The sequence below is a fragment of the Filicampus tigris genome, chromosome 6 (genome assembly GCF_054856515.1).
Source record: "Filicampus tigris isolate MCC_2025a chromosome 6, RoL_Ftig_1.0, whole genome shotgun sequence".
Classification (NCBI taxonomy): Eukaryota; Metazoa; Chordata; class Actinopteri; order Syngnathiformes; family Syngnathidae; genus Filicampus; species Filicampus tigris.
Window position 1 is genome coordinate 8792249 of NC_141222.1, and position 15245 is coordinate 8807493.

Consider the following 15245-nt stretch of genomic DNA (forward strand, 5'->3'; position numbering starts at 1 on the left):
CACTACTACGTACTTCGAGAGTTTCAAGGCACTCCGGCCTTTGGGGTGGGTACAGGAGGGCTCCAAATATGGCGACCGGACAAAACTACCATTTTGGACCTCCTACTTCAGGCTACCTCAGTTCTTTACAACCTATAAAATGTCTTCAAACTTTGTGGTGAGTAATAATTTGGAAGACTGCACTTCAGGTTATTCATTTTTGAAAAAATAGTGTTATCATTTGATAACAAATATTCAAATTTACTCTAATATTTGCTTTGAAGTTCTGCTAATTTGCATTGGGAAAGATACTAATAATATCAGTTGCCTAATAATTTGGAAAACAGTGAATTATTTGTAAATTGCTTGGTACCGCTCTAAATGTGAACACCTGAATGTAGATTACACTTGGATTAAGTTCAAAATAATTATGTTGGTCGGCTGGAGATCACTTCCTAAAATGGCTTCCTACAACAACACATCCAATTTTTACAAGCGGCGTTTCGAATACAAGCAATGACGCACTCCCCCTTGAAGACCCCGAAGCTTATAAAGCTATGTGACAGCGAAATGATTCAGGCACCAAGATGCATTTGAGGATTAGCTCTGCCTTGGCTGATGACGGAAGTCATCAAAGACAAATGAGGTGTTGGTATTTACATGATGTAAATGGATTCACCTTGCCGCTGGGACACAGGCAGACACCCAGAGACTTCTCAATAAAGTGCATTTATACTTCACTTGAATATTAACCTACCCATGATCCATTCATTCATTCATTTTCCACAACTTATCCTGTTTAGTGTCAAGCTTGAGCTGGAGTCTATCCCACTTGACGCCGGTCTCTCTAGACCCTGGACTGATCACAGTCAATTGCAGGGCACATGTAGAAAAAAAAATAGCCCCTTTGACAATCTTTCCACAGAACTGCCACATTAGAGGCATCGTAGTACAGCCAGAATTTCATTCACCTGCGCCTTTCATACAGAACCCACTGAGGTGTGACTTTGCCATGCTCATTCGTAGAAGACGTTCGTTCTCCTAAAATAACATTGCGTTCATTTGAAATGATTCTTTTTATTGTGAAATAACCCAATAAAAACTCAAAACGTCTCAAAGGTTTTGCAATAAAACGCAATAGTATTGCATTATCACGCATTCTTAAATATTGTCGCGATGTCCCCTGGCTTGCTCCGGTCCGCATCATCATCATCATCATCATCTTCATCACGATAGTCTTGTGTTGGCAGCTAAATGCTATCTTGGTTAAACAATTGTAAACAATTCAATCCACTCGCGATACTCACAGCCGGTTAAGTGGCTGTGCATAGGATATTAGTCAGCTAATGAGCTTGAAAAAGTGTCATGCACAGACGCTTTTTTGGGGGGGCAGCGGGGCATTGATGGACAGACGAAATGTAAGGTCGGAAGTGCTTTAAAAGGATGAGGACAGACGGCGTCGAAGGACAACATTTTTATAAATAAAGACGGAGGAGGACCGGCAAAAAAGGTTAAGGTGCCCATCTCTGCCTTTTTGTGTTATCCAAGCGGGTATTGTATATAAAATTGGGCATTGTATATAACTGACGGTGAAAATTCATATTTACTGTTCACTTTTGTTTAAAGTGGAATTCAACCCAAAGATATTTTTTTCAAGAATATGTTCTTTGCAAGCCCACTAGTTGAAACAAGGCATTCTGATAGATATTGCGTTTTTGGAATAACAGTTCTCTGGGGGCGGCCATGTAGTCACTTCCGTCGACTGAAAACGACAACACAACTACTCAGGGCTCAGGTAACGACTAATCACGGCTGACCTGTTTTCTGAAGCTGAGCCGTGATTGGTTGTTACCTGAGCCCTGAGCAGGTGTGATGTCATTTTCAGTCGACAGAAGTGACAAAATGAGATAGCTAAAAACGGGTGGATTAACTCTTATTCCACAAACGCAATATTTAACAGAATGCCTTGTTTCAACTAGTGGCCCTGCGTAGAACATATACTTGAAAAAATATGTTTGGGTTGATTTCCCCTTTAAGTACAATTCACAGTCTACAGTGTTTTACTTTTACCTAAATACAAGAGTTGAATCAGCAATACTACTTTTACCAGATTCTTATTTTACACAAGTATCTGTACTTGTGAATACTTATGGCACCACTGGTGGCTCTCGGTGGGGGACGAGCGTGGCCTGTCGGTGTAGATAACTGCAGAGCTGCAGCCTCTCGCTGGGTGGAGAATGAGACCAGACGGCCTCCTCCAGCTCTGACATACTTGTGCATTGCCCACGTTATCAGCTCGACGGTTACCTTTCATTCTGAGTTCTCATCATGCTCTGACTTTCCGCCATGGACAATTAGAATTAAATTCATGGCAGCTATTTACAAATAAAACCCGTTTATGCAGTATAAGTGTCTTAGGATGCAAACGTTTACCTCCGTCAAGTGCAGAATAATGTGAGGCAAGAGGTCATGTTTTGATCACCGTTTGCTGGTAGTTGATTAGTTAGGATAATCAGCTAGAAGCTACCATGTAGAGGTGGCCCGTGATCTTTTCGCCATTACAACTGGGTTGGGCAGTGAGGCACCAGATTCATCTGGTGATGAGATGTGATGAAAAAAGCTTGCGAGTGTGGAACTCATTTTGTAATTACTGCCACTCACAAGCCTAGAATAAGCTAATATTGATGGGGGCATCGTAATATTTCAGTCAAAGCCAGACATTTCTAGGATTGTTTGTCCTTGGCATATGGCTGTGTCCTGCTGGGTGCGATTCTAGTTTTTGTATATCATTACGCTGTAAGATTAATACCCAGTGGCAGCAAGCACATGGCTGAGAAGCAGCTGTAAAGTCCAGCTAATTGGACCCCTGCATCTTTTCAGCACAGTGTGTGTGCGCGTCTTTGCATGCGAGGAGAGCACTTACTACAGCGCTGAGTCATTGAGCTCATACTCATATCCCCGGGCCACTGCAGCTCTCACCCCTTGGTCAGCCCATAAGCAGGCCAAGGCGTGGCTCAGGAAGGGAAAAAAGACCTGATCTTCATCAAAAGAGCGACCGCACGATAGCACAGAGTGGGCGTGCACCTGGAAGAAAAGACACCAATTTGGATAAATGAACACATAGTGTGCTGCTACTCTCTAGATGTATTTGTCACTGTAAACGTGACAGATGACACATACACACTGGCGGCAATTAGCAGAGGAAATATTTTGATCGTCATCTTCTCCCAACAGGATGTGATTAGTGGGTGGAAAGTGTGCGAGCTCTACTATGTTAACAGAGGAGATTAACATCAAATCATACCCCTTAGGAATCTTAAATTGTCAGTCATGCATACAATTGAATCCGGAGAGGGAGGATGAGGTATTCACAGCGGTGAGATACTGCTCCTTAGTGGTGATCTGGTGTCAGTACAAGAAATAATGAAACTGATAAAAAAAAAAGGATGAACTTTGAGAGCAAACGGCTTACCTTGTTCCTGCTGTTGGCCAGGTTGATGCGGAGGATGCCCATGCCATGAAGAACAAACTTCATGGAGGTCAGGAGGTTATCCAACACTGCAGGCTGACAGATGAAAACACATTAATATAGCCTACAGGGTGTTCCAAATATTTTGAAGAATGTCATAGTGTAACAACAGAGCCAATTCTCATGCATAAATCTAAAAAAAAAAAAAAAATACAAAAATTCAGTTTAATGCTAGTTTAAAGCGGAAGTCAACCCAAACATATTTTTTTCAAGAATATGTTCCCAGCAGGTCCAGTAGACTCAGATTCAAAAGACAGGTCAGCCGTGATTGGTCGTTGTGAGCAGTTGTGATGTCATTTTCAGTCGACAGAAGACAAAATGCCTGCACCCAGAGATGGCTACAAACGAGTGCACTTTGCTGCTTAACTTATATACCACAAACGCAAAATGTGCAGACAAAAGCCCGATAACAAAAACGTACAAAACAGTGCTCGAAAACAAGGGATTTAATTGATTTAGCAGCAGAGAGGCGCCTACAAAGAATGAAAAAAGTGTGTGTGTATTTGTGTGTGGGGGTGGGTGTGTGGGTGTGTGTGTTTAACAGCACCCCCACCTGACCCGTCAGTCTCCTGCCAGCTAGCAATAAGCTTTGCATTCCATTACGATTCTATCACAGTCTGATGGCTGCTCTTGTGAGTGTCCACAAGCGGAATTGGTGCAGCCTGAAGCGACACCCCTTCACATTTAAACATCGGTCTCTTTTACGAGAACTTTGTTTACAACACATTAGGCACATTAGGCTTAATTACGACATCGAACTGGGCAGTGCGTTGTGCCCATTAAAAATATCAAATAAAAATATGTTATCATTATTATAACATAAAAAATAGAGATAGACCAGATCAGGAGCGATACCGATTATTAGTAGTCAAGGAGGCCAATAACCGATATAAAATATTCATTTTCAGTGAAAAAGAAAATATTGGCATCAAAATCTAAAGAAAATGTACTCTTAACATTGTTGTAACGTCTTTAAGCATGTTTATTGAACAATGTTTCAGGTTTGCATAATGGTGATTTTTAAAAAATCATAATTACAAGACATTTTTGACAGTATTCATCTCTGTTATAAAATTCAAAAAATCATTATTACAAGACATTTTTGACAGTATTCATCTCTGTTATAAAATTCGAACAAAAAGTTCAGGGAGCATCCAGGATTGTCAGCGTGTCTTAAAAAGGATAAAGTAAAACTTAAACAATAGCGCAATGTAGTTTTCTACAGTAAATGAAAATTTCAAAATGACAAATGTTAAATTTTCATACATCTGTGTTTTGATTTCCACAGTTTTAAATTGATTTATTATCGGCCAGCAGAGTTTTAAAAAAGGCAGATGCCAATATTCGTCAAAAAGCCAAATAGCAGTGCCAATAATCGGTCTATCCCTAAGTTTAACAGAAAAATTAGTGATAAACGAATGGGATAGGGATCCTCAGACACTCTGCAACAAACATTTTCCTCTGCTTTACCAGGGGCGGAGCCATGGGTGGGTCTGGGTGGGCACAGGCCCACCCAGATTGGCAGACTGCCCACCCAGTGGGATTCATGATAAACATCTATACTTTTAAACTGTTAGTAAATTATTATTGAATTATTTTTGACTTAGTGTTTTGTTTTGCTTTTTTAATTTTGTTGAATATTAAAAATGGCATAATTATGGTTGTCTAAGGAATATATGAACTTCATATTATTCAGGTTGTTGTTTTATTTAAATGTGCGATGTGTCGAGACAGGAGGATTGTGCTCAGTGAGAGAACTATTCAGGCCCACCCTGATTTTTCCAGGCTCACCCATTAGCCACGTTCTGGCTCCTCCCCTGTACTCTACTATTCTTTATCTGTTTTTTTTTTTGTTTTTTTAAATAATACATACCGACAAAGGAACAGCAAAGCACAGGATGCGTTTTCTTGCTCCCTGCAAGTTTCCCAAGTCCAGAAATACCAATAAAACAGCTACGTGACGTTGTGTACACCTTTTACGGTCAAAAGAATGTTTCAAAGTAAAAAATCATAAAAGGATGCAATACCGAAAAGCACCCATCCAGGAATAACAATGTCAGAATTTGATAATTTGATAAATGGAACACTCTTAAAATGATTCAGGTCCTACTTGGTCTATCAATGTCCCCAAATGACAACAGTTCAATTAAGGTGTTGTGTCACTGCTCTAAAACAAAGAAGTAACTGGATGAACCGACATTTCCTTCAACTGAACCAAAACAGAACTGAGGTCATTGTTTTTGGCAATAAAAAAAAAAAAAAAGAAAAAGAGGACTGCTGTTCGTAAACACTGGGAGTCTCACTATCTTTAAAAACCGAAGTCCAAAACCCCTGGTGTGCTGACTTTCAGCAGTCATATCAAATCAATCACTAAAACAGCCTTTTACCAGCTGAAAAACATATCCAGAGTGAAGGGTTGTATGCGCCAACCTTTTAGAGCCCAGAGGTCAACGCAAACATGAAGGTGATGAGGTTATGCTGCACACAAATGGACTAAGCTCCCAACCCAATTTGCACTCCAGGTTTTTGGGGGTCATTTTAGTCAGCTACTTCTCATTTCTTTACTTTTCTTTTAAATGCCTTTCACTGTTTTGTTTGCAAATTCTTTTAAATGTACTTTTACTTATGTGACGCACATGGAGTGACCTTTTGTATAAAACGTTCTTTAGAAATAAAGCTGCCTTGCCTTGCCTAAATTTGGAGATTTGTGTGTTTATGGACAGCGACAATATGAGCAAAAACACATTTCATAGATACAAATCTGTCGGAAATTTGTTGGCAGAGACAGTGGATTCCTTGGATGCGTTCTCGTGTTTTTCTTCTTCCTGGCCCCTTTCACCTTTGTTTTATTTAATCTCCAGTTCTGCTTCTCCCTCCGTGACGCACCTTTATGTCCACAAGTGGACGCAAACATCCTTAATCAGTCTTTGTTGGGTCATTCTGCATGACAAATTATTTTTGAATGGGTTATAATTTGACATCAACAACCATATATTTAAGGAAAGACTAGCGACACTCTAGTACAACCACTACCATAAAGGAGACTCTCTCACACAGAAAAAAAGTTAGCATGAAGCCTAAAGCGCATTGGATAGTATATCAATCTGAATTCGTCTTTTTGCCACCTAATCTTTTTGGGAAAGGTTAGAGTAAAAAGACACCTGGACTCCTGTATGTGAGTGTGGGTCTGTGTGTGTGTGTGTTTGTGTGTGCGCGCATGCGTGTGCATGCGTGAGATAGTGCAGAGGGAACAGCAGCAGCGTCAGCAGCCGTATAACAACTCTCAGTAATCCCTGAATCCACGCCAGCACACTGAACTATTGTTCTTGTCCAGCTTGGTGTTTGGCTCAGCATCTTTAACACACAAAATAAACAGTCGCCTTGTGTCACAGCACGAGGGACGTGTACACAACAAAGAATACAGCCTAATGTTTACTAACCACAGAGTTCGGCGCCAACAATGTTGAACTAAACTCCGTGTGTGTGCGCGCGCCTTTTAAGCTTAATTGGTTTCCCCAAATCTCACAGCAAGCTGTCAAAAGTGCTAGATCAGTGGCATATTAAGTCAAACAATTCCTCCAATGACAAATACCAATACAATTAGTAGCTGCGCTGCACATATTGTCACACAAGTCATATTTCTTGTTGACACAATGTACGGGAGTCAAGTGTCAACACACTGCTGCCTCTGGCTATGAATAAAGGAAGGATTAGAGGGGAAGCAGTCAGTCCCCTTGCTCCCCTATGCCGGACATTAGACATGGCAGTGCCCTAATGTGACGCAAAGTTGGTGGGAAGCATGCTCAATGAGATGCAAGACATTAAAGAGAGAGCATAGCATGTAGTTTGAAGTAGCTGCCAAGCGGACCAGCGCTCCTCCTCTATTGATGCAAGGTGGCGCACCAAATAAACACGCGCAGAAACCAATAAAGAGAGGTGACATCAGGAGTGAGTGTGTGCACAAGACAGTGTGGGTGTGTGGGTAGGGGTGGTCAAAAAGTCACGGACGAGCACGTTTAGGGTGAGGTGTCCGTTTTCCAGCAGAAAAATAGAAATGGTTTCACATGAGAGCGAAACCCAAATGAAAGCAGAGACAACAACAGGTTTTTACAGCAATAACTAGCGCAAGCTTGTACATGTCGACTATTTTGCTATACAAATTATACACACCCATTTCAATAGACATTGTACACCTGAATAATCCAATATGAAGCAATACAAGAACTGGAGCACCCTTGTAAGGATACTAAGGCTCACTCTGGATTGACACTGTTAATAAGAGCACTTGTAAATGAACCTCCATCCATCCATTCTCTTCTGTAGCACTGTTGAAGTGGAGCCTATCCCAGATGACATTGAGCGAAAGGTGAGGTACGCTCTGGACTGGTCACCAGACAATCAGAGCGCACCTGGAGACAAACAACCATTCCGACTCACATTCTGGCTGTGGCTGCTGCTGATAGGAGAAGGCAAAAGTCACAAAAACAATGAAAAATGTAGTTATAGGAACCAAAATATTTAAAAGGCCTCTCAGCGTGGTCCAATGTAGTTCCGTACTATATCAATCACAAAAAATATTAATATGAAACGAGAAATGTATTGTTGTATTCCAACTGGCACCTTGTGATTGTTTATGATATTATAGTATTAGGGCTGGGAAAAAATAACATTTTGCGATGTACTTTTTGTGCCGATACCAAGTATTGATACGTTGATAAAGTTTCAATACTTTTGATATCTTATGCATGGCCCTGTTTGTTTGTGTGTGTGTGTGTGTGTGCGGGTGTGTGTGTGCGGGTGTGTGTGTGTACGTGTATTTGATGGGAGCGCTGTTCAAGCTGTGCACGACTTGGCCACTTGGAGGACGTGTGGGTCCACGTATACTAAGTACATTCGGGAAATAAAACGAAGTGCTGTGATTTATGTTCGAATGTTCTCAATGTGTAATTCCCTTTATTTTGTGTGTTTAGTTTTACAGTTAACTCCAGCTGGAGTGTAATAAACGGCGTGAAAGCAGCAAGATTGGATTCTTTTTGAGGGGCTGTTCGCTATTTGCCAAACTGTACTCAGTCTGCTCAGGGCGGGCAGAATACCTTTGCGATTGGAGTTTTATTTATCTTTTTTATTTGTTTTTATGTTGCATTCCGGTGTGTCAGAACAGCTACTGGAACCGTTTATGACCTATTTAATCATAAAACTTGACTTGAAAAAATGAATGTCAAATGGCACTTAAGTTAAAACTTTGGAAACACATGCCTGTATATATATGTATATGTATGTATATATATATATATATATATATATATATATATATATATATATGTATATGTATGTATATATATATATATATATATATATATATATGTATATGTATGTATATATATATATATATATATATATATATATATATATGTATATATATATGTATGTATATATATATATATATATATATATATATATACATATATATATATATACATATACACATATATACATATACACATACACATATATACATATACACATACATATATACATATACACATACATATATACATATATATATATATATATATACATATACATATATATATATACATATACATATATATATATATATACATACATATATATATATATATACATATATATACATATACATATATATATATATATACACATACATATATATATATATATACACATATATATATATATACACATACATATATATATATATATACATATATATATATATATATATATATATATATATATATATATATATATATATATATATATATATATATATATATATATATATATATGAGTCTTTGTGCAACCCCCTGCGAGCATCAGTCTTTTGTTTTGTGAATATTATGAATCAAAACGCAATAGATTGTTAAGAGTGGTCAATTCAATCACCGTTATCTGCCTGCATTGAACCCTTTTAGTCTCCATCCAGAGTGGAAAGATATACAGAGAAATGCAGACAGGAAATGACTGGTGAAACAGAGGGAGGATAGAATACTGTGGGGGGGGGGGGAAGGAGAGGCATGTGGCTAAAGATAAGAGTTGATAGAAAATAGAATACAACGGTTTCCGTTTCACAAGTGTTTCCATTCTTCTCTACCAATCACAGTGCAAACAAAAAGGAGGAATAATGAAAATTTCCACATTAAAGACCCAGGTTCAATTCACCAACCAGCAGTGAGATATGGTCAAAGATATACAAGAAGGGCAATCATTATTTGATCCCCTGGTTGAATTAAAGGTTTGCTCAATTCACACTCTCTATTTTCATGGTTGTTTATTGATTATGGTAATTAACCGAATATCAAGTCAAGCAAAAAACAACAAAATAAAAACAACACACAATAGAGAAGTCACAAAATGTCCTCTGATACGTGTTCTTGTGTGTTTGAATGTGTGTTGCTGACCTTGAAGCTGCTGAGTTCTTGCTTGGTAAATCCATTGCTGTGGATGATCTTCATTTGTTTGACCAAAGTGCTTTTACCACTCTCTGCTGCACCTGGACGGCATCACAAGGTGTGGAATATGACGTACAAATTAGGTTGTGTTCTGTCCTATCAGTTCTGTCACCGTTTCTGCAAGCGCAGCATCACAGAAACTGTTGTTTTTTTACTCCAATTTTTGCCAATTCTTCAAAGTCTCCTCCTCTATGCCACACAACAGAAAGTAAGAAAAACAAAGACAAACCTAAACACTTATGGAGCTGAACTGAAGTCTCCCATGACGACATATAGTATTCATGCAGAAAATGTTGGTCATACAACTTCATCCACCCGTCCATATTTTCTTGTTTTCATTCGGGTTGCAGGTGGACCAGAGCCTATCCTAAGTGAATTTGGTTAAGAGGTGGGCAACACCATGGACTAGTTGCCAGCCAATCACAGGGCCTTCACCATTTCAGAGGCATTCAAATATATAGTGTAGATGCCACTGTAATGAACGTGCTAAGGTTGTGTCAGAATCCTTCTAACAGTGGCACACCAGCACCTTCAGCCTCTGGTTCAGTGTTTCTCTACCACTGTGCCATGTGACATTTGTCGTGGGAACAGACATGGGCGGTAGAAGTGTACGATATGGTCAAAAAGGTGGTCAAAGCGGCACTTGCATATTGCATCCTTCCATTTTTCTGTATGCAGCCCACAAATGAAGAAGTTAAAACACCTGCGATGTACACATTATCCATAATCTTTAAAAGAAATCATTATATACTGTACTGTATATACCATTATATCATACAATAGATGTTTTAGATTGTATCTACAATATCATATCGTGCAGGTCTATGGGAAAAGTTTGGCTAACTAACAACACCTTTTTTCTTTTGAATGCAATCTATTTTATTTTTAAACAAGAAATTGAATATTTGGTACATTAGTAAAAATAAATACAAAAATAAACAGTATTGTTTTTACAATTGTAGTAAAACCACTTATTTCTCTGACAACAATTAGCTAGCTCCCAGCTCTTCTCCTCTATGTGAACTCATGTCACGCCGGAAACCAGCTGATATTAGCCATGCTAGTTAGCCATGCTAGTTACCCATTTTATCTGCCTCTGTAGCAAGTCCACAGCACAGTATTTACTTTGCCAATCATAGGCATGGTAATTCTCGTATCTGGTTGCGAATGTTCATTTCAAAACAGCCTCATATTAATATATTAACATAACATTACATTTTGGCCCAGACTGATGGGTGGTGCTCACAAAAGTTTAATTTGGCATTTAAAGAGGAATTCGACCCAAACATATTTTTTTCAAGAATATGCTCCAAGCAGGCCCAGTAGTTGAAACAAGGCGTTCTGATTAATAGTGCAATATGAGTTAAGCAGCAAAATCCACCTGTTTTCAGCCATCTCTGGGGGAGGCCATTTTGTCTTCTGTCGACTGAAAATGACATCACAACTGCTCACAACGACCAATCACGGCTCAGATTAGGCTAAAAAACATAAGATTAACACTTACTCCACAAACGCAATATTTATCAGAATGCCCTGTTTCAACTAGTGGGCTTGCATAGACATATTCTTGAAAAAAATATGTTTGCGTTGACTTCCCTGTATTGCCTCCACTTGCGGCCACTCTTTGCAAGCAAGTTTCGCTTGTTGGATATTCCTCTAGCAAATATCAGTAGCCGAAGAATTTCCAAAAGAGACAACTTTTTCAACAAGAGGAAAAGTTGTAGGGCTTACTGATTGCTCACACCATCAACGGGAAGGCGAGGGTTTGCCCGCACTGACTTGTCAACTTATTCAACTTTACTTCTAGAGCGCTTCAACAATAGCTGCAGTAGGTGCTGTATATAAAACAAAAAATGCTGTAATATACAAATTAAAAAATATTATTTTCTAACTAAAATATAAAAGTGCTTCCTTTAGATTGGCATTTAGCACACAGGAGGTGCTTTTTTTTTATTTCCTCTTGTTGTACTTGTGTGAAACTGTAGAGAGAGATTAGTAAAATTCAAGTCTCCAAAGACCAGTATGAGGGTGCCAGGATCATAGGTGCCCATGCCTGGCTGATTGTAGAGAGAAACGCTCATTTTCTTTGATGGCATAACAGTTCATTTTTACAGTGAAGAGGTTCTTGATCGACAATGGCTTTTATCCATTTCAACCGGTCAGCAGACACTACAGTGTTTTCACTCTTTTTTTCTGTTACAGTTGTTGTTGGCATTTGGTGAATTTGCCAAAGGCTGACGTGAGGATATAAGGCTGTTTTTCAGCTAGTGTTAGTGGGTGCCTTTGCAGATGCATGTGCATTGCACTTGTGTCTTTGTTATAATTTGCTTGCGTCAGGCAGACACCTCCTATGTCACAATTTGCTCAATTCTATATTTTTCCTATGTCACAATTTGCTCAATTCTATATTTTTTCCACAAATCTGTTATTGGTCAGTCCATATGTGTGTGTTATTTTTAATAATTATTGTTATTGTTTCCTGTTTATTGTTATTTTCCTATTTATTGACCAATCTAAAGTGTTGAAAATGGCTTGTTCTCCTTGATGATGTAATGTTAATGGCTGAACAAACATACCATTTTTGGGGTCTCCTGAAAAGTGCTTCTGTAGGTAAGAGCATTCATGCATATTTTTCAGGTGACTGTGCTATCTGTCTCATTTTTAATTAAATATTTTCTCATGCTTGAGGTGCCACTGCTAGTTTGCTGCACAAACCGCTCAGCATCACCTGTTGATTTCAGCAAGGTACCCGTGAAAAGCAATTCCCATCAATGAGAAATGGCAAAGTTGACACGTCAATTGATCGATTCAACTCCTAATTTCTATGTGGGAAATCATCCAGTTTCACCGAATTGATCTAAAAATGATCTATTTATTACAAATAACGTATCTTTGTTCATCAAAATTTTTGAAGTGGATCTAAATGCGACTATAGAATTAAACTATTCTTTCTGTATGTTAGTTATGTTACTCGTCAACGGACACTACAGCTGCTTGTTTACTTTCCAATTTAGCCTGTAGCAGACATGTGTGACGTCATGCATGCTGTGATGGTGACTCTGATCCACTGAATGCTTCCTCTTTCATCTATACTCTTTCATCTTTAACCGCTTCAAACAACAAACCCTATGTAGGAATAGTTATGATTGCATTCTCAATATTTTTATGTTATATGTTCTGTAAAACACTTACAGCTACGGACCTACGGATAATGCAAGGACGGAAACGCTTCAAAAGGACAAGGACGGACAGGGTCGGAGGACGATAACTTTTATGAATAAGGACGGAGGGACGAGGACGGAAGGTTACCTAGGTCGTGGACGGAGGACAGACCGGCAAAAAAAGAGTAAAGTGCCCAGCTCTGATAAATAGTGTTGAAATATTGCAAGCATTTTTATTACCAAACTGCTTTTTACAGTAACAAGAACAATAGTTGAACAAAGTATTCTCAATTACATCTGATTTAAAAACTAGTTATCCATCAATTTGTTCCGTAGTTTTTAAAATATATGAGAAAATTAAACTATAAAAAATGTATATGGTCATAACGGCCACCTGTGGGGAAACTACAATTTGACAAAAATGTGTTACTTTGACACACACCCTTGCATTAGATGGAAGTAGGTACTTTATGTAACACACCTTTGTACCCAATTTTTGTGACACTTTTGTTTGGTGGTGAGTCGTGAGACTTTTCCTAATGTAAAATATATTTCTTGGTTCAATGAAGTTTGGGAAACGCTCATTCAACAGCCCAGTGGGCGTAACTGTTTAAAATCTGCCTTTTTTTCATTGGCCTGTGAGGAGCAGTTGATTAACTCCTTTGAACTCTACCGAGCAACAAGTGGCTGGAAAGGTATGATTTTTTTTCAGCACAACCAAGTTGATACAAGTTGCTTGTTAAAATCGACGACTGACAAGAGATTTTTATTAGAACCATAGAAAATACGAAATATTTTAGTAGTGTTCCCCGAAGGACGTTGTAAAGTTTGCGTCTCTCACCTAGTAGGAGTATTTTAACCACATTCATCTCCCGCTTGGCGCCCTCGTACAGGTCTCTGTCGATCTTGGCACTGAGTGTCCTCGCCTTCTTCTCCTCCTCTGTAACGTCGGTACCGAGACACAGTCCCATCCCGAGCACACATGTCCTCCTCCCGGAGCTGGACTCAGACGAAGTCCTGACTGGGCTCAAACCGAGCGAGTTTGGTCAAACTCAACTGCATGCTCACAGCTCCTCGGTCTCGGCGTGCACAAAAGTGACGTTAGCATGTGCGAAATATCCCTCGAAAAAGTCCTCTTTGTAGGCCAAACTCATTGCACGCATCGCTCCCGGTTATGCTCGCTGACTTCACCACAAGTCCAAATTGTTGCGCTCGCTCACCCCAAACAATCCAGTGTCTCCTCCCACTCCAGATGGGAACGCGCTGGAGTTCGTGGGAAGTGACGTCATCATGCAGCCAATCAGATTTGGCACCTTGAAGTGTGTGACAGGATGCAAGGGTCAGCAGACCCACGCACGCGCGCGCACGCAGGCTGCATCACGGGTGGGCAAACTGCTGTGCGCCACAGTGGATCTTGAAAATGGCCAGACGGGCAAATTCATTCGCGGATTAGATTAAGATTATACTGTATATATTTTTTTCAAAATCATAGTTTGTTTGAATACTCATTCATATATCCATATTAAAATCCCATTTAATTATAATTGATTTACCATTTATTATTGAAGTTAACCTAAATAAATCTCTGGACTCTACGATGGTCGTTTGTGTACACACCTTCCTTTTTTTTAACTATTTTAGCTGTGTTAGTGCAACTGTAATGAAACTTTCCAACGGTGGGATTTTTGACTGATTTGCTAATTAAAAACCCAGTTCTTTAAATATGTCATTCACCGTGACCTGTTCGCATCAAATAGTACTTTTTGGTTCTACGGTAGCCTGAAACCCATGAAAAGTGCTCTTCTACTCATGATCGTTTATGCACCTCAGAAGTGATTGATGTCATGTCTTTGAAAGTTGCCAGCAAGCAATGCATGAAGTTACGGCACGTCGTGCAGGATGACAAGGGTTTCTTTGACATGTAAATTTTGAGGGGACGGGCGCTACTTGTGCGGCGTGCTCTCGTGTCTTCATCATCGTTTCATGTGGCCGCTTCTGAACGTAATAACTTGACTGATGTTGCATAATCTTTTGTGTTGTATTATGGTATGCGTTACGGTCGATTTTCATTTTTAAGTGAAAACT

At 39.2% G+C, this 15245-nt stretch overlaps 1 protein-coding gene across 1 annotated transcript in view; it reads right to left on the reverse strand.

Moving 5' to 3' along the window:
• gnav1 (guanine nucleotide binding protein (G protein) alpha v1) overlaps window positions 1-14483 on the reverse strand; it is a 40844-nt gene extending 26361 nt beyond the window's left edge. Inside the window, exons 1-4 of the mRNA XM_086032700.1 lie at window positions 14002-14483; window positions 9949-10040; window positions 3452-3544; window positions 2903-3063 (exon numbers count right to left, since the gene is read on the reverse strand). Of these exons, the coding sequence (XP_085888826.1) occupies window positions 2903-3063; window positions 3452-3544; window positions 9949-10040; window positions 14002-14131 (476 nt within the window). The 5' untranslated portion in view covers window positions 14132-14483. The remainder of the gene's footprint in view (window positions 1-2902; window positions 3064-3451; window positions 3545-9948; window positions 10041-14001) is intronic.
• Between the last annotated feature and the right edge of the window lie 762 nt (window positions 14484-15245).